This window comes from Macrobrachium nipponense, chromosome 18 (assembly GCF_015104395.2).
Source record: "Macrobrachium nipponense isolate FS-2020 chromosome 18, ASM1510439v2, whole genome shotgun sequence".
Classification (NCBI taxonomy): Eukaryota; Metazoa; Arthropoda; class Malacostraca; order Decapoda; family Palaemonidae; genus Macrobrachium; species Macrobrachium nipponense.
Genome location: NC_087211.1, coordinates 39,841,144 through 39,866,366, shown reverse-complemented (window position 1 = coordinate 39,866,366; position 25,223 = coordinate 39,841,144). Strand labels below are relative to the sequence as shown.

The window sequence follows — 25,223 nt, the reverse complement described above, 5'->3', positions numbered from 1 at the left end:
AGATATTATTGAGGAGTTGAAAACTCCACTGATCAGTAGATGTGAAAATGTTTGGATGGAGTTGAACACTAAAATTCATTGTAGGAAATCATCTTGAAGACTAAAAATTTGCATATATTTGTAAGTTAGAAAAATCAGAATTAGTTTTGGAAACTTACAAATAATAGATTTCTTATTTTAGAGGTTGAATAATGAGTATTGTTTAAAGGCCCCTCTTTTATTTCAAGAAACTTTAGCAGTCTATCGAGCAACAAAAATGCTTATGTGGATAGGTTGAAGTAAACTGAACTAATTATTACTTTAGAGATTGTGGTATATGGGAAGCATGTAAACTAGGCCTTAGCCATAGCTCTTTAGTAGCAGACTGCAAATTACATGCTTATGGGATTATACCTTGGTAGACTGACTGTTTACTGTGAAAAGGTTTTGCTTAACAATATAATTTAAGTGAGAGAGACATTTAGTAAATACAAAGTATGAATTGAACTGACAGACCATGGTAATTTAATCTCAAACATTATTGATTGCAAGAACTTTTTTGTCATAGTAATACTGTATAATTTAGCTTATATTTGATTTAATGTGAACTATACCTTAATAGGCTAGCACTATGACCCAGTGATAAGTCACTGTATTCTAATTTCATCTTGCTTCTTTATAGCAGCATTAGGGCTCCTAGGAAGGTAATGCACAGTTTCAAGTTCTTTTGGTGGATGGTTGGTGATATCCCACTACGTTTTACATCTTTAGTGCTTAGATTCAATTTTAATCAAAGTATTAATATTTTCTATTATTTTGCCTAGTGGACTGTATTTCCCATCTTTATCTTTATGGAAATCAGTGGAGATGGATTGTTTTATTACTTTTCATTGATGGTATTAGAAAAGCTGTCTCTTATTTGTACCTACTGACTGTTAAAGATTATTCAGTGAAATGTAATAAATTTTTTATAGGGCTGATGACCGGATTGCGCCGTGTGGTTGGGCACTCATCTGTATCCGGTTCACCACTGAAAGCATCAGAAAGTGTTGAATACCTTGATTCTCTTCACCAGCACCCAGGTGTTGCTCTCTCCCCAGCCCCAACATACAGCATATCGCCAAGAAAGCGTAAATCTGCTGATGCCTTTGAATTGTGCACAGAAACACCCAGGTAAATTTATTTTTTATTTGGTTTATGTTGCTGTTTGCACACTCGATTCAACTAAATGGCCTCTCTGTACTTCTCTGAATACAATACAAACTTACATATAAGTGAATTTTTATCAGAAAGATGCATTGAAAAACGTACTGTAAGTTTACATTGGATTTTGGAAATTATACCTTGAGCTGCTTACAAGTATTGAGGTCTTTTACCTTGAGATTTAATCACTTCTATTTTCAAGATAAATTTTATTTTTAAATATCCCTGCTGTGGTACTTACCTGTCCATGGTGACAGTCTCCATTGTGGGTGCATTAACTTCATCATTACATCATTATCTTATTTGCAAGGTGAAAGCAACTGTTTCAGTGATAGTACAGAACTTCATCCAGTGTTAGGTTCAAGAATTACTGAATGCTTTTGGTGGGAAAGAAATCTATTAAAGCAAGTAGAATAGTTGTATATACCACTATTAAAGTGAACAAAAATAGTTGTATATACCATATTACAGTATAGGGAATCAGAAAATATGAAATATACAAGCACTTGAACACAGTATGTAGTATTTCTATGGGGATGGTAATTGCTTCTTTGCCTAACAATTTATACTTCATACCCTCAGTAATCTTTCCATGATCTTTTTTAATCTATAGCCATTCCTATAGTAATCTGTTGCGTGGTCTTCCTCTTAGCAATAATAATACACTGCTTTGCCCAAAAATGCCCTTACTATTTCTTTTATTTTTGTAATCTGTTGGTTTAATAGAACATAACTCAATATTTTTATTTTCTTATTTTTAAAGTAATATCATCCCATCCCATCTTTGAGCTGAGCATGGGGCGTACACGTGTGTGATCTAACTGCAGCATGTTGTATTGCAGAGATGCAGCAGACGATGCCCACTATGTTACAACGCCTCCATCCAGCAAGAGGGTGAGGGTAGAAAGTGAGGTGGGTGTTGGGGCTTGCACTTCTCCAGCTACTGCTACTTCTACTCGTACTAATTTGGATGTTACACCGCCTGCTGTTTCCAATATCCTTCCTACTACTATTGTTACATCTGCTACTCCTTGTGTGAGTATAGAATGCAGTTATATGCATGGTCCTAAATTAAATACCATAGTTGTTTCAACTCTCAAACTGATATTGATCACTAGATTGCATCACTGTTTCTTCTGTTTTGATGTGATTTCTTTTTTCTGTTACTGCTTGAATAACTTCTCTGCCTTCCTAGATGTATAGTAGTCTTTCTGTAGAAAATTTAGAAGTGTATGATATGACCATTATTAAAAGTCAGTTTCATTTTTTCGAAATTTAAGTCCATCAGATTGATAATTTAGAAAATTTGGCAAAATATTCTGTGAAAATTTACAAGTATTTTTAGGTTATAATTTTTTAAAGTTTTAGCTTAAGGGGATTGGCCGGTTTCCGACTTTTTTAACGACAGGTTGTTGATATATAGGGGGTTTGTTAAAGGATATTGTGTGGAACTTCTGGGGAAAAAATTTTTGTTCAGTGACCTTAGGTTTTGTGACGCCAGAGCATTTTTCGGCCAAAAATGGCCTTTTTCAAAATGCATCTCCTCCTTTGCTTTTTGGTTTTAAGGGATGAGATTTGAACCACTTATAAAACACATATGGACCTTCGATATAAAGCCGGGGATTTTTGATTTTTCAATTATTTTTCGAGATATGAATTTTTTTTTTTTTATGAAATTTTCCTGAAAAAATTACTGGAAAAAAATTGCCAAAAATCAGAAACTCAAAATATTAAAAATCCCCGGCTTTTTTATAATCTACCATGTTTCCCCATATTATATATGAAATTTCATTTAGATTGGTCCAATACTAAGGGAGGAGATACATTTTGAAGGTGAAAAACTTATGTTTGGAGAAACGGGCCTTCAAAGTTTTAGGTACATAAAAATAAGTAGAAGACTGTGTTACCATTAATTTTATGGTTTTAGTTTTTATTACTGAGTATTAATGCAAAATTATTATGAATAGGACTTCTCCTCATCTTGCCAATAATAGAAAGTACAGAAATATTAGAAATAATATATTGCCGTGGCCTTCGTCTTTCCAGTCTGATAGGCGAACAGAAATAGTTTTAAGCAGACTGAGGATTGGGCACCTTATTTGACCCATCAGTTTATAGAAGGGGGCAGCCTCCCAGAGTGTGCTTGTGGTGGCGAGATGCTAACATTGGAGCACATTCTGGTTGCTTGCCCCAGATATTTTAACCAGAGAGAGAGAGATATCTTAGGGGTAAATCCCTTTGTGATATTTGTTCATACACGAAACAAACCTTCGGTCTTAACATTAGGATTTACTAGCGCCAAGCTGGAAACCGGTAGAATTAAAATTACACTTGTGAGATCCAGGGACTAATGGCATCTATACCAGGTCACGGGGCATGTATACCCAGAATGCCCACGGCTACCTGTGACCCATCAGTTATTTTCCTACCGCCTTAAGATAAGACGTGTTTTACTGTCTATCTCATTTGAAAGCCGGTTTTTTCAGTTTGCCCGTTCTTTATCCATTTCATTTTTTTATTTTTCATTCCTTTTCTTCTCAATGTGATCAGTGTGTGGTAAGAGTGTATACGTGGTATGATGGAGAATTTTGCCTCAACATCGGGATCGTCTACCGCTTCGAAGAGGAGACAAAGGAAATGCCCAGGAGTCAGTGGCTTTCCATGTTCTAGGTTCCTAACTTCGGTGTCGACGGATCCTCATCCAACGTGTAGTAGGTGCAGGGAAAACGTATGTACGGTTACTAATCCGTGTTCTGTTTGTCGCGGTTGGTCGGTGGAACAGTGGAAGAAGTTCTATGGGAAGAAAAGCCAATACAAAAGGAAGGGGTGACGCCATCTTTGGATGACCAAACCTTACCGGCTTCTTTTGTATCGGTAATAAACCAGGCTGCTCCATATGTTTCTCCACCTGCTTTTGAATTGTCTCATACCCCTTCGGTTTCTCCTAGCGGTTCTGTATCGGAAACGTCAGGAGGGGCGCCTTGGGTAATTTTTTGAATAATTTGCACTCTCCTTTGTTCCCAGCAAGTAGAGGGGAGATCCGCCATCTTTGTTCCAGGCTCCTGCTACTCAAGCGCATAGGTTAGATGGTACGTGGTCAGCGCTAGGCCTACCAGGCGTACCAACCTTGGATGGTCTGCTTGCGCATTATATGACGTCACGGTTCCAGCAGGGTTCCGGCAGCGCTGAATGTTCCTCATCCCCCGGGCTTGCAATTTATGGGAATTAATGCCGCGGCTTCACCATCCCACTCAGTATTTACAGCGATGCAGAATGTGGGAGGTAGTTTGGCAGCAAACGTGCGGTTGCCAGCAGAAACCTCTCAGTCTCTCTCAGAGGGAGAGTCATCCACCTCTGATGCAGGCTGGGATGACGTCACAGACCGATTCTCGGCCTTTTTTCGCTGCACCCAGACGCTAATACGCCTTCTGACCCGTCAATGCAAACTGTAATGCAGAAATTACAGGATATAGAGGAGAGAATGAATAAGAGAGACAAAAAGAAAAGTGTGATTAGCCTTCTTCGTCTCTTCCTCTAGTTCGGCGTCATCGCTAAGTCCGATAACGTCACGGCGAGCGCCAGTCAAGCGTTGGAGGAGGATTCGGGAGTTCCTGGCGGATCCTCGGGCCAAGAGGTAGAAGAATCAATTCTTCCTCTTCTTCAGACCAAGACTGTCATTTCCAAGTCAGCAAGAAGGTCGGAAAATCAGTGGCTATTAAGCACAAGGTTGGCAGACGAAGCCGTTCGCAAGAGTCCGAACAAGCGAGAGAGTGACGGCCGGCGAGCTAGCGGCCGAGGCGGAGTTGCCAGTTTCGGATCGCAAAACTGCGATACCTCTGGTATAATCGACGTTGGCGGCGAAAGGTGCAGCAGAGGATGGAATGCAGGTCCCCAGTTTCGCCCGTAAGGCCGTTCAAAAAAATACGTACGAAGGACGATAAGGCTTCTATTAAAAGTACGAAAAATAGAGAGTTGGCAACCTCGGCGGATACGTTCGTGGAAGGCAGTGTCCGTCTGGATAGAAGGCCGAGGCCGGGCTCGCCGACGCTCGAAAACGATGCCAATGCTAATAGAGACGACTTACCTCTGTCTTAAGGGAGCCTTCATCGTTGGAGATCTAGACGAGATTCTCGCTCTAGATCCATGAGCAGAGAAAGAGTGAGACGTTCTCGTTCCCCTGCTGACTATCGGGATCGAGGCCAACAGCGGCCAGCAAAGATCAAAGAGACCGCGGCCGTAGGGGCCAGGCGGCCGTGGAATTCCGGGCCGTTCTGGTCAGAAGATAGAGGCGAGACACATCCCTCGTGGACGGAGAGTGGTAACCCACTAGAGCCGGAGGAAGGAGAAAACCAACGAGTTTCTGGCCTCGTATGCAGAGGTTATTGATTTGATTCGCCAATTCAATAGCCTTTCCGGAGAGACAGAAACACCGGCCAGTATGCTTCCTCCTGGAATTGACATGGCGTTTTGGACTAAAGAGGGATACAAAGGTGTCGTTATGAATTTGCCTTGTTCGAGTCATGCGGAATCGGTCTGCCAATGCAACACGTAAACGGCAAAGATTGCAGGGAGGGATAATTCCTTAAGATCTAATAGATCATTTAAATTTATTCCCCCTCCAAGGATAAAGCAAAGGAAATATTATACGACACCGAGGTCCCTTTACTGTCTAGACAAATGAACCCTAATGTTGTAAGGTTAAGGCCTGGATTAACCTTGGATCAGGTTAAAATTGGATTGTGCCCTTCGATGACGTACCAAGAGGCTGCTTACGTTAGAAGGCACAGCTTCTTCTGTCTTTCAGGCTGCGTCCTGGTTAGACCTTTGGTCACAGCAGTGGCGAAAATTGCATCCTCGGTAAGCACAAGGAAAGTAGTGGATGAACCATTGTTTCATTAGATTACTACAGTCAGGGTCCCAAGGCGATTGCGTACCTGACCAAACGTAAGTGCCAATGTTTGGGCAAAAATATCCAAGCTAATGAGGAGAGATGCAGCATTGGCTAGACTAAGCCGCAATGTGGATTTGGATTCCTGTTAGCAATGAGGAATGGGGATATCTTGGAATCGCAACTACTGTTGCCAGAGGTCATACTGGAAGAGGCGATAGATAGAAGAAGGATGGACACTACGATAGGTTGGTGCAACATGCAGTTAGGAAAACGTCTAATAGTCAAACTACTCCTTTGGAGGAAAGGACAACAGCAGATGTCCTCGAAAGAAGACAGTGAGACATAGCATCCTAATAGAGTCACAAGACCCTCTTCCCCAAAGAGGATAACTCATCGGTCCCTTTCACATAGAAACAACAGAGAAGGGGCAATAGGGGAAGAGGGAGAGGCTCAAGAAAGATAGGATGGGCGCCTCCCATCACTCGGCCACAACCAGTGGGGGGTTGCCTGGCAAATCACTGGAAGGTGTGGCAGGAACTAGGGGCAGAGCAGTGGGTGGTGGATGTTCTCAGGATCGGGTATTTGATTCCGTTCGAGGTAACCCCGCCCCTGACAGATCAACCATTACCCCACGTCACTTATGCCCACAAATCTCAGAAGGGCCACTATTCTGCAGGACGAAGTGAAGAAGATGATGGAAAAAAAGGAGCTGTGCAACAAGTATGCAGTCCGACAAAGGCTTCTACAGCATGGATTTTCCTGGTACCCAAAGCCAACGGGGAGTGGAGGACCAGTAATAGACCTGTCAACGCTGAATCTGTGTTATAAGGAAAACCAGTTTTCAAGATGGAACTCCGAAAACGGTTCTGACAAGCAGTCAGAATCGGAGGGACTTTATGCTGACAGTCGATCTAAAGGACGCATACTTTCAGATACCAGTCCATCAGTCCTTCAAGGAAATTTCCTCCGCTTTAGTCCTTGCAGGGAAAGCTTCGAATTCAAGGTCCTGTGCTTCGGATTGACACGTCTCCTCAAGTTTTTACAAGAGTGTTCACCCTCGTGTCGGCGTGGGCGCATGCTCATGGGGATCAGGCTAATGAGATATCTGGACGATTGGCTGGTGATAGCAAAGTCCAGGGAGAAATTACTCAGGGACAGGGCGGCCCTCCTGCAGCTTTGTCACAGCCTAGGTATTGTGGTGAATCAGCAGAAGTCGCAGCTGGATCCAAGTCAACGTTTGGAATATCTGGGTAATGGTGATAGACACCAACACAAGCCAAAGTATTCCCAACAGACCAAAGAGTAGAAGAAATGCAAACAAGTTGTGAATGCCTTTCTGGAAAAGCAGACACAGCCAGCAAGACAGTGCAGGTGGTTGCTGGGAATCCTACCTCCCTGGAGAAGCTAGTACCACAAGGAAGGCTACACCTTCGGTCCCTACAATGGAGGATGAAGGAGTTTTGGTCACCAACCAGTAGATCACCCGTACGAGCAAATTCCCCTTGTCGGCAGAAGTGAGGAAAGACTTGCTGTGGTGGGTGGACGACGACAATCTGACAGTGGTGTCCCCCTTCAACAATCCTCCCAGACCTCTTGCTGTTCTCGGATGCGTCACTAGAAGGCTGGGAGCCCATATGGAGGAGTTGATGGTGGTCAGCAAAATGGAGTTGCAAGGACAGAGAACTCCATATAAACGTGCTGGAGTTGAAAGCAGCTTTCCTGGCTCTACAAGAATTCAGTGGAAGAGAGTAAAGGGACACTCAGTGTATTGATGTCAGACAACACCACAGTAGTAGCTTATATAAACAAGCAAGGAGGCCTAGTTTTTCTTGGCAGTTACATGTTTGATGACAGTTCAACTTCACCAGTGGGCTATAGAGAACCTGGTAGACATCAGGCCAGGTATATTCCGGGAAAAAGAAACATAGTGGTCCAGACAGTTTGAGCTGCAGGGATCAGATTCTGGGAACGGAGTGGTCCCTACACCAACAGGTAGTGGACAGGATGCTCATGTTGTGGGAAGGACCGATCATAGACCTATTCGCAACCAGGTACAACAAAAAGTTGGAAGTGTATTGTTCAGTAGTCCCGGACGCAGAGGCAGTAGCAGAAGATGCGCTACAACACCCCTGGTGACAATCTGGACGTGTACGCATTTCCTCCATTTTGTCTATCCGTCAGGTTCTGAACAGGGTAATGCGGTCTCAGAACCTCAAGATGACCCTGGTAGCCCCGTTATGGTCCGAAAGCAGAGTGGTTTCCAGACCTACTGGAACTCCTAGTAGATGTTGCCAAGAGAGTTACCTCCATGGAGCAACCTTCTGTGTCAGCCTCACGTGGTAGAGGTACCACCAGTCGGTGAAGTCCCTATCGCTTCACGGTGGAGACTGTCAAGTAATCTCCTCCGAGAGCGAGGGTTTTTCGCAGAAAGCAGCAACTCAGATGGCAGGTAATATCAGAAAATCATCTGCGACAGTATACCAAGGAAAGTGGTCAGCATACTGTGATTGGTGTCGTAGATGGGAACGTGTCTCCACTCGGTACCACTATTCAGCAGTTAGCAGATTTCTTGATATATCTCAGAACAGAAAAACATATGTCTGTATCTGCAGTGAAGGGGTACAGGGCTGCTCTAGCCTCAGTCTTACGAATGAAAGGAGTGGACATATCGTCTTCATGGGAGTTGGCCATGCTGATGAGGAAGGCTTTGAACAGTCATGCCCACCAAAGGAGCTAAAAGCCCCAGATTTGGGATCTGACCAAGGTACTGAGTAGTCCTGACAAACCCCCCATACGAACCACTAAGGCAGTCCACGGATAGGAGCCTGACCCTGAAGACAGTCTTCTTATTGGCCCTGGCTTCAACCAAAGGGTGGGGGAGCTACATGGCCTCTCATATCTCATAAAGCACTCGAGAGGTTGGAGATCAAATGGTGTGTGAGTTTGTCCCAGATTTCGTGGCAAAGACCCAAAATCCAACAATAGTAGACGGCAGATTCGACTCCTTTACCATACCTTTCCTTGGCAGACTTTGTAGACAACGACACAAAGCTGAGATGCTCCTGTGCCCCGTCAGGGCACTAAGGGAGTACTTAAAGAGAACAAGGCACCTCAGGCCGGTGCCAGAGGTTGTTCGTAAGTACAGGACGGAACAAGAAGGAAGTGTCCAAGAATACAATATCATTTTATTGTAGTGTCATTAACCGAACAATTATAGAGCCGTGATTTCCACGAGCGGCAGGATACTAAATTCAAATTTAGCGCGTCGGCGTCGCCAACACTGGTGGTGATGACGTCATCTCCCTCCACTCGCAGGAGAACCAGGTACAACTGCCCAGGTTGAATTCAATTCGTTTTTCCTGAACCGGTTCGGTTCCGGATTGAACATCGGTGGTCGGTGCGGTTGGATTGGACTTTCCTTCGCTTTTTTTCTTGTGGAGTTTGATCTTCGGAATTGTGAAGTACTCTTTTTTGGCGTTGTTGTTATTTTGCTTTTTTATTTAGGCGTTGCCATGTCGGATTCTAGTCCGTCGGGCAGTTAGGTTTTGCATCTCAGGATGTAAAACTAGATTATCCAAGTTAGAGTATGATTCTTCACACTAAATGTGTTAAGTGTAGGGGACAGGTTTGTTCAGCAGAATCGAACATGTACGAGTGTAGTGATTGGACTGATTCTCAATGAAGTTTTTTTTTTTTTAGTTCATACTCGGAGAAAATTAGCTAAAGACAGAATTAGAAAAGCAGCGCTTAGGGAAACGTAGACTTAGCTCTGCTTCGTCTTGCGATGCATCTGTTCCTTCTGTTTCTCCTCAAATTGTTATGTCTCCTTTAACTACACCTCCTATTTCCCTCCTCCTAATCCCACTTCCCCTCCCGGCTTCCCGTGTAGTTTCTTCCGACACCATTGCCAGTCTGGAATCGAGGTTAGATCAGCATTTTCGGTACTCGCGAATACGGTTTTGCAACTAGGTAATTCAGTTAAGACGTTTTTTGGAGAAAGCGGCTTCAGGTAAGAGTGTAGTTTTGAGGGTGCGTCTGTCTGTCCTGACACGTCTCCTAGACCAAAGGTCACTGTCCGCTCCCCGCACCGGGGGGGGAGAAGACATACCGGAAGTCCAAGGGAGTCCGATCGGGATTTGCCCACAGACAGGCGCCTCTCTTGTTGAGCCTGTTGCGCCTCAACATGGGCTCGGTTAAGCGTTGGAAAGGTGTTGCGGTCAGACGCCTTTCGAATGATTCAAGCGATTCGTCTCCGGTCGCGCGGCGCTCCTTGGCGAGGATTCGCGGCCGTTTCGCATCCCTTAAAGAGGCGTTCAGCGCCGATTCTTCTTCGCCTCCTCCAGTCAAGCGGTATAAGGAGCCTGAGAGTAGGGTTGCGCGCGGGCCGTTAGCGGCTCATTCGTCGCCTCAATCTGTGCCTTTTTCGGCTCCATCTACTAGTAGAGATTGTGGTTTTAGCGCTGTAGCTAGCAGTTCTAAGGGTGTTTCTTTAGGCGCTTTTTTCGTCTGTTACGCTTGATGCGCCCTGTTTCGCCTCGAATTTCGGCGGCTCCGAGCGAGGCGCAAGTAGTTTTTTCTGCCTCCTGCTGAACATTTTAGGCTCTTCCAAGCCTACGTTACTGTTTTTTGATTCGTCTCTGGCGCCTTTGCGCAAGCAGTTAGAGATTGTTAACCAACTGGATGAATGAGTCCAAGGGTGGTTCGAAACCTTCAAGATCCGGTTGTAGTTCCGTCTACTTCTTCGGGTTCGGCGGTATCGGAGAATGAAGAAGAAGTAGAGGAGGAGGATTCACACCACCTCTCGTGTTATTCACGTCTCCTTAGTTTTCTTCTGGTATCTTATCCAGATTATTTTGAGAAAGCTGCTCCGCGCTCCCCAACTTCGACTTTTTGATGAGGAGGAAACAAAACTTCAGACCCTCTCCTCCCAAAACTTGTTCTATCTAAAGCGGTTAGACATTCGTTTGAAGAGACTGAGAAATGGATGTCTATGAAAAGAGACTTAGGGAAGGCTCTTTTTGCTTACCCTCCCTCTAAGTTGCTTCGTAAGAGGTATATTGGTTTTATGTAACTGGGGAAGCTCCTTCTCTGGGAGTTTCTGCCTCCTCCCAGGAGACCTTTCTTTCCCCAGTTTAATCGACTCCTCTAGAAAGATCTGCTTTCGCCGCAGCGAAAGTTTTCCGTTTACTTTAGCAGCGCGGAGTTGGACCACGTTGTAAAGAATCAATTTAAACTTTTGGAAAGTCTTTAGCTTCCTTGATTGGACTATTGGCGGCTTTAGCGGCCAAGATCGAAGACTGTCCCTTCTCTTTCTCAGGAGTTAGCGGAGGATTGGATTGGTGTTCTGTCCTGTGCGGACAAATCCATTAGGGATGGATGTGATGAGTTAGCTTCGCTCATCGCCTTTGGTACCCTTAAGAAAAGGCAACGTTTGGTGCTCCTTTGCTTCTAAAGGGTTACTTCCCAACAGAAAGTCTGCTCTCTTGTTTGCTCCTTTTGGTGAAGATAACCTCTTTCCAGACGATGTAGTGTTTGTCAATTTCGTCTGCGCTAGATAAGAAATCTACTTCGGATTTACTGGCACAGTCTACTAAGAGACCTAAAGCTCCTGTGGAGACTGTTTCCATTCGGTTTCTCCTCTGGCCCAAGTGCCTTTTTCGAGGGAGAAAACCCAAGCGCTTCTTTCGGCCGAAGTCGAATTTGCGACCTCAGTCTAAGGCCTCGGCCAAGGTTAACAAACCTTCCAAATGAAAGCTCGGTTCTTCATGCACCAGTGGGAGCCAGGCTGGCTCTGTTTTTGGGAGGAATGGGAAAACAGAGGAGCAGAAAGCTGGGTAGTGCAAGTACTCAAGTTCGGCTATCGTATTCCTCTCGTTTCACCTCCCTCGCTCTCACCTGTGCCAATTCCATTCCAGGCATACTCTCCGGGCTCAGACAAATTTCTGGCGCTAGCCGCAGAAGTGGAAGCGCTTGTTCTCAAAGAAGCGATAGAACAGATAGAAGGGGATTTTCCTCCAGGCTTTTACAATCGCCTTTTTGTAGTTCCCAACGTCATCAGGGGGCTGGAGGCCGGTTTTGGATGTGAGCGCCCTGAACTTGCATGTCCAGAAACAAAATTTCATATGGAGACCACTCGGTCGGTTCTGGAGTCCATCAGACAGAGGGATTGGATGGTCTCTCTGGACATGCAAGACGCTTATTTTCACATTCCGATACATCGCGAATCTCGGAAGTACCTAAGGTTCATGTTCGAAGGCAAGGTGTTTCAGTTTCGGGCGCTTTGCTTCGGACTAGCGACCGCTCCTCAAGTTTTCACCAGGGTTCTATCCCCGATAGGAAGCTGGCTGCACATATTAGGAGTAAGAATCTCCCTCTATCTGGACGATTGGCTTCTCCGGTCGGAATCAGAGAGTCGGTGCATGAAGGACCTTGAACAACTCTGGATCTTGCCAGAAAGTTAGGAATTCTGGTCAACAAACAGAAGTCCCAGTTGGTTCCATCTCAGAGCATCCTTTATTTGGGGATGATTCTGAATGCTCAAGTTTTTCGGGCTTTTCTGTCCCGAAGAGGGTTCAAGGCTGTCTGGAGACAGTTCAGCAGTTCTTGGACAAAAAGGTAAGTTCTGCCAATCAGTGGATGAGGCTCCTGGGCAAATTGACGTCAGTGGAGAAATTTGTGACGTTGGGAAGACTGCACATGAGACCTCTGCAGTTTTTCCTGAGAGCCTCTTGTGCAGGAAGACACAACCAGACTCTATTACCTTTCCTGTCACAGATCAAATAAAAGAGGACCTAAGGTGGTGGCTCTCTCGAGCAAGGTTGGAAGAAGGGTTAGATTTACGACCCATCCTCCCGAACCTACAGTTCTTTTCCCGATGCATCGGACACAGGTTTGGGGAGCCCTACTGGGAAATCAACGGACTTCAGGAGCTTGGTCGGAGAAGGAGAAGAAGTTCCACATAAATGTAAGGAACTGTTAGCAATTTTCTTGGGGCTCAGCACGTTCGGAGCTTAGTAGAAGGTCGAGTAGTGGCAGTGCATTCCGACAACTCCACGGCTCTCTCTACGTGCGGAAACGGGGACTCAGTCTTTCTCTCTGTACGAAGTTAGCCAAGGATCTCCTCCTGTGGTCAAACGAAGCGAAGGTTCAGCTAGTCCCGAGATTTGTTCCGGGAAAGATGAACGTCCTGGGCGGACGAGTTAAGTCGTCAACAGCAAGTGTTACCTCTGGAGTGGACTTTGGACAACAAGATTTGTCAGAAACTTTGGCGCCTTTGGGGACGACCGTCAATAGACCTGTTCGCGACATCAAGGAACAACCGTCTTCCTCTCTTTTGTTCTCCAGTCCCAGATCCTCTAGCTTGGTCGGTGGACGCAATGCTGTTGGATTGGTCGGGTCTGGAAGCTTATGCATTCCCTCCGTTCGGTCTAATAAGAGAGGTGCTGAACAAGCTCATGTCGCACAGCAATGTAACACTAACGTTAATCGCTCCCTTTTTGGCCCAGGAAAGAGTGGTTCCCGGACTTCTCCAGTTGTTAGTAGACTTCCCCAGACTTCTTCCTCCAGAGAAGTGGCTTCTCAAACAACTCACTTCAAGAGGTTCCACCAAAACTTGTCCGATCTAGCTCTGACAGGGTTCAGACTGTCCGGAATCTTGTCAGAGCGAAAGGATTTTCAAGAAGAGCTGCAGAAGCTATCGCTCGTTGTAGGAGAGAGTCTTCTAACAAACTCTATCAAGGGAAGTGGAGAATCTTCAGAGAGTGGTGTAGAAGTGCTAAAGTCTCTACTTCTGCGACCTCTTTAACAGAAATAGCAGATTTTCTTCTATTTTCTTAGGAACTCTAAGAAACTGGCTCCTTCGACGATCAGAGGATATAGAGCCATGCTCTCTTCGGTTTTTCGACATCGAGGTTTGGATATTTCCTCCAATTCAGATCTGTCGGACCTCATTAGGTCTTTCGAAACCACTAAGCTCCCGCAGATACAGTGGCTTGGAACTTAGATGTGGTGCTTAAGTTCCTCATGGGCCACCGTTTGAGCCTTTGAAGTCGGCTTCACTCAGGAACTTGACTAAGAAGGCACTCTTTCTTATTGCACTAGCTTCTGCTAAGCGTGTCAGCGAATTGCACGCTATAGACAAAAGAGTCGGTTTCTCTCAAGGCAATGCTGTATTTTCGGTATCTTTGACCTTTCTAGCCAAAAATGAGAATCCTTCTAATCCTTGGCCGAGGAGTTTTTGTGGTAAGGAACTTATCTGATTTTTGGTTGGACATGAGGAGGAAGAAAGGCTCTTATGTCCAGTCAGGGCTATTAAGCAGTATCTGTTTGCCACTAAGGGTATTAGAGGACAATCTTCTAAGCTCTGGACCTCGGTTCAAAATCCCTCTCGTCCTCTTTCTAAGAATGCTATATCGCTTCTTTATTAGAGAGCTTATCAGGGAGCTCACTCGCAGTCCGAGAACGACAATCTTTCCGTTCTGAGAGTTAAAGCTCACGTGGTTAGAGCAGTGGCAACTTCTTTAGCATTCAGAAAGAATTTATCTTTAGCTTCGATTCTTCAGAGCACGTTCTGGAGATCGAATTCGGTTTTTTGCGAGTCATTATCTCAAAGAGATAGAAACGGTTTTTCGAGAATTGTAAAACGTTAGGTAGGTGGCGGTTTTCTGGCATGGTGTTTGGGAGAAACGGCACAGGGTCGTCACCTCTATGCTAACTTTTCACCTTGAATAGGTTGTCGAGTTCAAGGGAAGCTGGGGGTACTGAGTACCTGGGATACTCACCATCTGTTAGGTCAGATTTTACAATGGTTGGGTATATATGTTTTTAAATCTGGTGTTGGTGACAAATGTTTTGTATAATTGAATTTTGGTCTTAGCCCAGGGCAAGGGCAATCTTTGTTGTTACTATCCTCCGTCAGTCAGCCTTGACTCGCTTGAACTGACGGAAGGATTCCACTCCTGTAGAGGCTAACTGGTCAAATTCCAATTCCTCTACAATAGTAAGAAGAGCACCGACCAGAGGCAGTATCAGTCTGCTGTAGCTCTCTTACAAGGTAAGGTACAAACAGACACCTTGAGTGTTTACTGGTATTGCAATAAATGTAACCATTTAAAAATACTAGAGGTCCACTGAATCCCACCTCCATAAATGTGTAATCAGCTCTATAATTGTTCGGTAAGACATACAATAAAAATGAAATTTTTCATTATTAAAATGAAGTTTTATTGGTATACTTACCGAACAATTATGATTATACCCACCCTCCTCCCCTTAGTGGAACGGACGGGCAGAAAGAATTGGTTCACCTGGGCAGATTGTACCGTTCTTCTCCCGCGAGTGAGGGAGATGACGTCATCACCACCAGTGTTGGCGACGCCGACGCGCTAAATTTGAATTTAGTATCCTGCCCGCTCGTGGAAATCACGGCTCTATAATTGTTCGGTAAGTATACAATAAACTTCATTTTAATAATGAAAATTTCATTTGTTTTGGCTAAGGGAGACGATCAGAGTGCTTATACTGCAGAAGACAGAGGGTCAGATAGCCAGGTGGGAGCTAGAGCTCATGACATCAGGGGTGTGAGTGCTTCCCTGGCATTTAAGAAGAACATGTCTGTGGATAAAATTCTGAAAAGAAGGCTGCATGGAAGCGCCAAACAACTTTCACCTCATTTTTATTTGAAAGATGTTGCCCATAGATCCTTGGGTCCAGTGGTGGCGGCCCAACAATGTGATAGTTCATCCAGTGCCCCTGGCGGGTCAGTTTGCGTCTAGTCTAAGATGAAGGTATGAAAGTAGAATGAATGGGATGACTGTCTTTTTTCTTTACTACTTTCTTCCTACTCCTTTAACTACGGGCAATATGAAGGAGAGTACCGTCATGTGCTGGAACGGACTAGATGCAGGTGAGATGGTCAGCCATACTGTGAAGCTATCTTAGCTGATGATATACTTTTCAGTAGCAACACACCCCTCTGGATAATAAGCAAAAGAGGGGTGAAGGTGGATCCAGTCGCAAGGGACAAGAGTAAACAGTAGAATGGTATCTACACCCAGTGGGAGGAAACCAATAGATCCGCTTATATCTTTGGTCCTAGGTTCATTGTCCATTCTCTAGAATTTCCCTATATATTCGGAAATGGATAAGGTGGCAAACTCCCAGTCAGTTGTAGAGACTTACCTCCCTCCAATAGTAAGTCTATCCTAATGTTAAGACCGAAGGTTTGTTTCGTGTATGAACAAATACCAAATTTGTAACTAATTTGTATTTTTCATAACTAACAAACCTGAGGTCTTAACAGTTAAAGGCCCACCTCGAACCACCCCTCTAGCAGTCTAAACTGGGTTAGAAATATAACTGATGGGTCACAGGTAGCCGTGGGCATTCTGGGTATACATGCCCCGTGACCTGGTATAGATGCCATTAGTCCCTGGATCTCACAAGTGTAATTTTAATTCTACCGGTTTCCAGCTTGGCGCTAGTAAATCCTAATGTTAAGACCTCAGGTTTGTTAGTTATGAAAAATACAAATTAGTTACAAATTTGGTATTTTGGGAGATGAAGCAGATATTTCTGCTCTCATCTCCTTTTTAAAGTCTATAAATATTTTTAATAACATTTAATTATTTTTTATCTATCACATCATAGATATATATATTTATTTATTAAGCATTTCCTTCATTTATTTCTTCATTAATTCATTCATTTCTCATATGGTTATATTATGAACCATTTTCTTCATACACTTATTAACTCATTCATAATGTAATTTATTTAAATCTCCATTACGGCGCTGAATGGCGTCTTTGGCCCCAGTGCTTGGGCTTTAGCCCTAAAACTCATACACCCATCCATTATGAATAGGAATATTAATTAATTGATTATCTTTGTGCTCCAGCAAACTTAGTCTTGTGTGCTCTGTTCCAAATTTTTGAATGAAAACTTTCATTCGTGTTTTGTGTAAGGCCGCGAACGCAGCGTTCAAGCAATTCTTTTTCAGACAGTGCTTCAAACACAGCCTTTATTTTCCTTTCACTCTCAGCATCTAAATTGATAACTGTTGAAGATCTCTTGAACTCTATTTTCTCTCTTTCTTAACCCATTGCTATGCTGTGCTGAAAATAGCACCAAGAATCTTCCCCTTTTGGACAAATTCCATGACGTTGATTTTCTTTGGAACTGAATATATGGTTGAATGATGCCATTATATCCTTCATATCAATCCATGATTTACCAATATTACGGTGGATTGCCCTGCCATAATAATTAGTCATTATGCTAATGTTTGTATCCGACAATTTATTCTTTCCACTTAGAGCACTAAATTTTCTTCTTTTTCCAGTTCTTGTTACTCTCCCTTCTTTTTCATCTTCTCTTAGTCTCTTCATTCTGTTAGTCATTCTTTTCTTTACATGGTTGATGCATTCTACTTTCGCCACTTTTAAATTTTCATACGGTCCATTTCCACCGTTCATTGCTAAAACACTATTATGTATAAGCGCTGGAATCTTCATCTCCAACAAAGGTGGCGTAGCGGAATCCCAAATCTTGCGACCTTGAAAACATCCTTATGGCGCCTTCTGTTTCCATCCCTGCTGATGTACCTTCATAGTTTATATTACAATCTTCAGCATGAAGGGTTCTCCACACGTTGAAATCTTCTGTTATTTTCATTTCTTTTAGTTCAGTCGTTTTAGCGGCACATGCTTTGCAAACTTTGTTCATCACTTCAGAGTCTATCACATATCCTGTGCACACTTCTATTATGACTCCCATACCTACATTAGAAACATGGCCTCTTTTCATCCACGTCCCATCGTAGGATACGTCAATATTGAGTATTCCATTTTCATCAGGCACAATTCCCATATATTTCCTGTAGTATGTTCTTATATTTTCAAAGATTTTCTCTTGTTTCATCTGAAAATATGTATCCATTTTATCATAAAGATATCTAAAATGGGGTGAATACTTGCTATTTCCCATTGGTTTTATACCAAGCGTTCCTTGTAATCTCTTCAGTCCCGCGAATCCATAATCTTCCAACAAAGAATGATAGATTACTGCCACATTGGTTTTGTAAATTGGAGCCTTCCTTCCTTCTGTAGAAATTGGTGGGCATTTTGCAGGTTCTGAAATAATTTTCCCTCTGCATTTAGGACATATCTTTTTTACTAGTGTCTCAAATCCATCCCTTGCCAAATGGATCCTCAGAATTACTTTACATCCACAATTCGGTATTCGTGATTCAAGTAATTTTTCAAGTCTTGCTTCACTTATTATCATTTTATTTTCACTATCGTTGATAATATCACCCTCCGATCTACTGCTTTCTTCTTCTAAAATATCTTTGCCCTTTAGCAGTGATGAACGAATAAAGAGACGATTAGGGGTGGATGTGTTTGGTCTCTGGTCAGCAGAGATCATAGCATGCGCCATTTGCTGCGCGGCCTCTCTCTCTCTCTCGTCATCGCTTCATTCCCCTCTATGGCACTAGTTTCTTGAATTCTCTGTTCTGCTTCTTCGATGGGCATATCCAATTGGCTTTTCCGCATTCTAGAGGCATGAAGTGAAGTCTTGGACCTTTTAGGCTTGGTGAAAAACTAAAAATACCGCAGAAAACACAGAGTTCAGTCAAGGCTAGCGAGCATGAAAAAATGTGCCCTATAACGTGCAAGTTTTATAGGCAACTGTTGGCCAGTGGCCATGCGCTGAGCCTCATGACTCATGATGCGTGCTTTGTCTTGTCTAGGAATAACTAAGAAGGTGCCAATTAGGCTATTATTGACATTATATATTTCATTTCAAAGGAAGTTTTCGTAACATATATCACAAAAACTATACCAGACTAAATCATTTGCGCTACTGGTGTTTTTTGGGTATAAAGTTATTGTTACATTTCAGGCCATAACTAGAAAAGTAAGGCAAATTTTAGCATAATACTTCTTGGACACATTCTTGAATGCTCTATGAAGCCATAGAATTTATTCAGCAAATCGAATATGTTTCATATTTTTTGGGTTTTTTAGGCAGCCGATCCCCTTAAATCATACAAGAAAGGATGGAGGAACATTATGGATAGAATTTCAGGCTCTACTGTTTCAGAAAGGAAATTTAAAATTTAGTTAACCCCTTAACGCTGATTGGACGTATTAAACGTTGATATAAATTGTCTGTTGGGTGCCGATTGGACGTATGGTACGTTGATATAAAAAAGTTTTTTAAAAATTCGCGGAAAAATAGTTATAGGCCTACTAGGCAAAAACTTTTGAATCATGCACCTTGGGGGATGCTGGGAGCTCATGGATTAAGGCGTTGTTTTGTTTACAATCATTACCCAGGTGCGCAAGCGCGAATTTCTTTCTTCTCACACTAAAAAGCATCAGTGACACATCTCAGAAATTATTTCGTCACTTTGACATAATTTTTGCACCATTTTATATTAGCCGTTACATGGAGTATTATATATGAAAATGTGCGCAATTTCATGTAGAATACAACAAAATCAACTCATGGTTGTAGCTTTTATCAGTTTTGAAATATGTTCATATAAATAACGATGTGCCAAAATTTCAACCTTCGGTCTACTTTGACTCTACGGAAATGGTCGAAAAACGCAATTGTAAGCTAAAACTCTTATATTCTAGTAATATTCAATCATTTACCTTCATTTTGCAACAAATTGGAAGTCTCTAGCACAAAATTTCGATTTATGGTGAATTTATGAAAAAACTTTTTCCTTACCTCCGTGCAGTAACTCTTCCGGAAAAAAATTTATGTTTGCACTATTTTAAATTAGCCGTTACATAAAGTTTTATATATGAAAATGTGTGCAATTTCATGTAGAATACAACAATAAACAACCCATGGTTGTAGCTTTTATCAGTTTTGAAACATTTTCATATAAATAACAATAAGTGCCAAAATATCAACCTTTGGTCAACTTTGACTCAACCGAAATGGTAAAAAAACGCAATTGTAAGCTAAAACTCTTACATTCTAGTAATATTCAATCATTTACCTTTATTTTGCAACAAATTGGAAGTCTCTAGCACAATATTTGGATTTATGGTGAATTTATGAAAAAAAAACACATTTCCCTTATGTCCGTGCAGTAAATCTTCCGAAAAAAATCAACTTTTTTAGTCCGATTGTCGTAATGTTTGCACCATTTTAAATTAGCCGTTACATAACGTTTTATATATGAAAATGTGTGCAATTTCATGTAGAATACATTTAAAAACAACCCATGGTTGTAGCTTTTATCAGTTTTGAAATATTTTCATATAAATAACGATAAGTGCCAAAATTTCAACCTTCGGTCAACTTTGACTAGACCGAAATGGTAAAAAAAACGCAATTGTAAGCTAAAACTATTACATTCTAGTAATATTCAATCATTTACCTTTATTTTACAATGTATTGGAAGTCTCTAACACAATATTTCAATTTATGGTGAATTTATGAAAAAAACACATTTCCCTTACGTCCGTGCGGTAAATCTTCCGAAAAAATCATAAATTTTTTCGTCCGATTGTCGTAATGTTTGCACCATTTTAAATTAGCCGTTACATAAAGTTTTATATATGAAAATGTGCGTAATTTCATGTTGAATACAACAAAAACCAACCTATGGTTGTAGCTTTGATCAGTTTTGAAATATTTTCATATAAATAACGATAAATAGAAAAAATTCGTACTTTGGTCAACTTTAACTCGACCGAAATGGTCAAAAACTGCAATTGTAAGCTACAACACTTACAGTCTAGTAACATTCAATCAATTACTTCATTTTGCAACAAACGGGAAGTCTATAGCACAATATTTCGATTTATGGTGAATTTTTGAAAACAGCTTTTTTTTACGTCCGCGCGTTTTGAATTCATGTGTCATTTTGTGATAATATTTTTTCTGTCTTGCCTTGATCATTTTACAATGTGTTATATACCAAAAGGATCGCAATTTAGTGTACAATACAATGAAAAAAATTAACTCGTTAGCTTTAACCGTTTTGCTCACCACGATTTGTATACAATTATATATTAAAAATTTTTTTGCGCTGTCATATATCCCAATATTTATATGTGATAATGATATTTTTTTCATTTCTGATGGTTGCATACTAAACTTCAGGCAATGACAAATAAAGGAGCCAAAAATGAACTCTTAATCTTAAAAACTAAGCGTGCTGTGATTTTTTTAATAAACATTTTTTCCGCTTCAGCGCTCACTCGCTAACGCCGCTGGCATACGGGAGATGATTTTTAAAATACCGCTTCGGCGTTTAAGGGTTAACATGGTACTTGTACAATGCATCTGCTATAACAAGTTTATTAGAATGTGTGAGGCATGGTATGATTAGAATAATTAGTTAACCTAGGTTCATGACTGTTTAAGGCTTTTTGAGGGAATTGGAAAATTAGGAAGAACTGTATCTTACTTCAGTGTAGATTATTTTTATTATTATTATTGTTATTATTATTATTATTATTATTATTATTATTATTATTATTATTATTATTATTATTTTGTTTATTATTATTATTATTATTATTATTATTATTATTATTATTATTATTATTATTATTATTATTATTATTTTATTGAAAAGAATGGAAAATGTCATTAATTAATGAATGTTGGCTATGTCCTCTCCCACTTCTGTTCCTGTAGTGTTTATTCTCCAACGAACCTAAACATTTCACCCAGATACTAGTTAACAACAGATAATCTCATCTTCAAGTACAGGCAGTCCTGTGTTTGTTGGCGGCATCTGTTAACATCATTCCAGTTTGTTCCTACATGATATACAAACCCTGGGTCCTTTACATAATGAATTACTTTCAGTGTAGGCTGGAATATGGCCGTTAAATTCTTGAACATGGTGGTTAGGCAGTAACTACTGTCTAGTAGGATGGTAGGCCCGCCTGCCTGGATGTAAACACCCCACTTTGGTTTTGGCCATCTTTAGATGAAGACGTATATTTGTGAGCTCTTGCTGACTACCCGTTAATTACAATTTTCCCGGTGGGATCTTTAATTTGTTATTTTGAATTAATATGTATGTACAGTCATACCCCTACGTACGAAAAATCCAGGTTATGAAGGCAAAGACGAAGATTTTTTTGCTTCTGTGTATGAAAATAATTCAGGTTGCGAAAGAGTAAAGTCCGAGATTCGCCCGGGCCGCCGAGAACAATTTTAAAACTCGCATGCCGCCAACTCAGTAGACTCGCCACCATCCTCCTGCTCTCACATTGGTTCGTGATGCTAGTCAACGCCGTAAGATCCTGCTCTCCAATTGGGCAGCATCTGTCCCATCATGCCTCTATGTGAAGGCGTTCCTTGACCATTTTGTGCGGCAGTTTTATCGTAAACACCTAGAATTCGTTCGTTCACATAGATTTTGTTTGTTAACGTAAATTCACGTTAATGATTTCGCTTTTGTTGTACTGTAAGTTACTTTATTGTGTTGTGTGTGAACTTAATTACTTACATTATTAGCCATGGGTCCCAAGAATGTTGCTGAAGTTCACGGAAAGAAGAGGATGCTTTCTATGGAGACAAAGATGGAGATAATCAAGAAGTGTTAATGTTTTCTGCTATTTGTTAATGTGTTTCGTAAAGTTTAGTGTTAATGTTTTCTGCCATTTTTTAATTGTGTTTCGTAAAGTTAAGTGTTCATGTTTTCTGCCATTTGTCCTCCTCCTCTGTCGCTACTTTCGGACATTGCCTCACTCATATGTACGTACATGTACGTACAGTATGTCTTGTACCCTGTACACTAATACACTTTATTTACAGGTACAGTCATGGTTAGATTAGGTATTGAAGGTCCAAATTGTTGTATTTCATTGTTTATTGGTCAATATACCTTTATTATAAAATTTACTGTGGTGTTTTTGTAGGGCTTGGAACGAATTAGGCAGTTTACATGTAAAACGTAGTTCTAGATACGAAAAAATCAGGTTATGAAGGCTGCTTCGGAACGGATTAATTTCGTAACCTGAGGCACTACTGTACTGTTTGATATTAATAATTAGTTGACATTAATAATTAATATGCAACCCACTTTTTGTGATAGCCTTGCTAGCTGCCTTTCTGCTTTGTGTTGAAGGTCAGCGGCAAGGGTGTGCCAACACCCTTATTTCATATTTTTGCCCATTAACATTGGGACAAGACATGTATTCATCCAAAATTTATGCTTACACTTGAAATTACTGAGAGGAATTTTGGAGGTTTGTCCTTTGTTTCTTCCGGTATTTCCTCTTCTTCTTCGTCCTTTTGCTAGCTATCGGATGAAGATAGAAGAGGGGGCGTGTGATGTTGGTGTTTAAGGGATTTCCTCTCATTTCAGAGGGCGGCACCCTTGGATGCAAGAGGAGTATCTTTATTTTTTTAAATGATATTTGCTTTCTTTTACAGGTTAACAAGGTGATGATTGATTACAGCAGTAGGTGGTTGGATATCTCTTCGTGTTGAGTATCCTAACCTTGGATTTGTACCTGCGATGCGTAGCATGCTGTGATATTGGTCCTCGAGTGTGTATACTGTTCCCCTGCTGGAAATCACATTCATTTGCCGCTGCTATCCTGTAGTTTCATCACTGGACAAAGCCTTTGTCACTGCCCTGTGATTATTAACTGTATTCCTGCTGGTAAATGCACCTCATCCTGCTGAAGTCTTGCAGGATTTGAAGAAGTCAAGGAGGAAGAGAGCCCGTCAAGTATCGTCATCTTCTTTGGAATCATCATATTTTTAATCAGCCTCCACCCCTTTGACTTCTAAGGCTTCCTGCTGAAGAAGAAGGTAGTCTTCCCCCCTAAGAAGTCTCAATACAGGACTTCAAAGGATCTGCCTCCTCGAACTGAGGAGGCTGTTGGGTCTTCTGCTGGCTCACCTGTTTCTTCGGAAACAGGACCCGTCATGCTGTCCCCAGATCCTAGCGTGTCAGGAGCCGTAGAAGGGCAATTTTTGTGTTTTTATTTCATAATAAATATACATAGCCATCAGACGCCGGACATCGGCCAATCATGCCAATGTCGGTTCGAGTCTGATTCCTGTTTTGTGTCCAATTTAATTTTTGTGCTGATATATCATAGTCAGAATGCACTGAACCTCCAGAATTGGCTTATATTAATAAATAAATTACTAAGTGTAGGCTAGGCTACTGTATTCGTATGTACATATATGATATACCATGATATCATTATTATCATTGTATACGCTAGGCTAACTTGTTAATGTTATTCAATTTCTCTTTGTACTGAATTATCATAAGCCAATATGCATTGAACCTAGAGAATTAGCTGGAATTAATATGTATTATGTAGACTAGGCTACCCTTGTATGTTAAGTTAGTACTGATTACCTTAGTGCAAGCTAGGTTATATCTGAGATAGTACGATTATTCCAACAAACGAGTAGTTTTCTGGAACCTAACCCCATCATAAGTAGAATACTTGTATTCCGTTGAATTGTACTTGCCTTCTAGTCTTAAATGTTTGCATTTAGTACTGGTTTTTATGCCCGTTCCTCCTCGATTTCTACGGGAGTAGAGGAGGGCCCCCACCCCGATGATCATTTGATGAAATTCGGGGGTCTCGCCGAGTGCTTAAATTCTTTGGAATTTATAGCACTCTCCAAGTGTTTTGTTCTTCTATGATCTGCAAACACTCGGGCGAGATGAGAATTCATAGTAATTTTTACTACAATACCCCGGAATCTCACAGAATGCTCGAATTCCTTGGAATTTCTTGCATTCTCAGAGTGTTAAGGTTTTCTATAATTTCCAAACACTCAGACGAGACAGACATCCCCAGTAACTATTATAACAAAAATCAGGAGTTCACTAAGCCATTAAATTCCTTAGAATTTCTGGCGTTCTCAGAGTTTTCTGTGATTTCCAAACACTCGGGCAAGAGGCATTCCCGATAAGTATTACAATAATTGGGAGTCTCACCGAGCGCCTGGATCCTTTGGTTTCGCTGGCGCTCGCTGAGCGCTCGGCTTCATCATATGGCTGAGTACCAGGGTGAGACAAGGCTCGCCCGAATATTGTCTTACAAGAGTCAGATTTTATTGTCGAGCGTGGAAATTCTTAAGAGTTCTAACGCTCGCCGAGCACTCACTATTACAAGTGCTTGGATAG

At 41.7% G+C, this 25,223-nt stretch overlaps 1 protein-coding gene across 2 annotated transcripts in view; it reads left to right on the top strand.

The window, feature by feature from the left end:
* Positions 1 to 25,223, top strand: part of LOC135196997 (uncharacterized) — a 70,580-nt gene that overhangs the window by 27,278 nt on the left and 18,079 nt on the right. The window contains exons 7-8 of one of the 2 annotated variants that reach the window (XM_064223885.1): positions 954 to 1,152; positions 2,025 to 2,094. In XM_064223885.1, the coding sequence (XP_064079955.1) occupies positions 954 to 1,152; positions 2,025 to 2,094 (269 nt within the window). Of the gene's footprint in view, positions 1 to 953; positions 1,153 to 2,024; positions 2,218 to 25,223 lie in introns of both variants that reach the window. The other variant, XM_064223884.1, reaches the window with a different exon arrangement.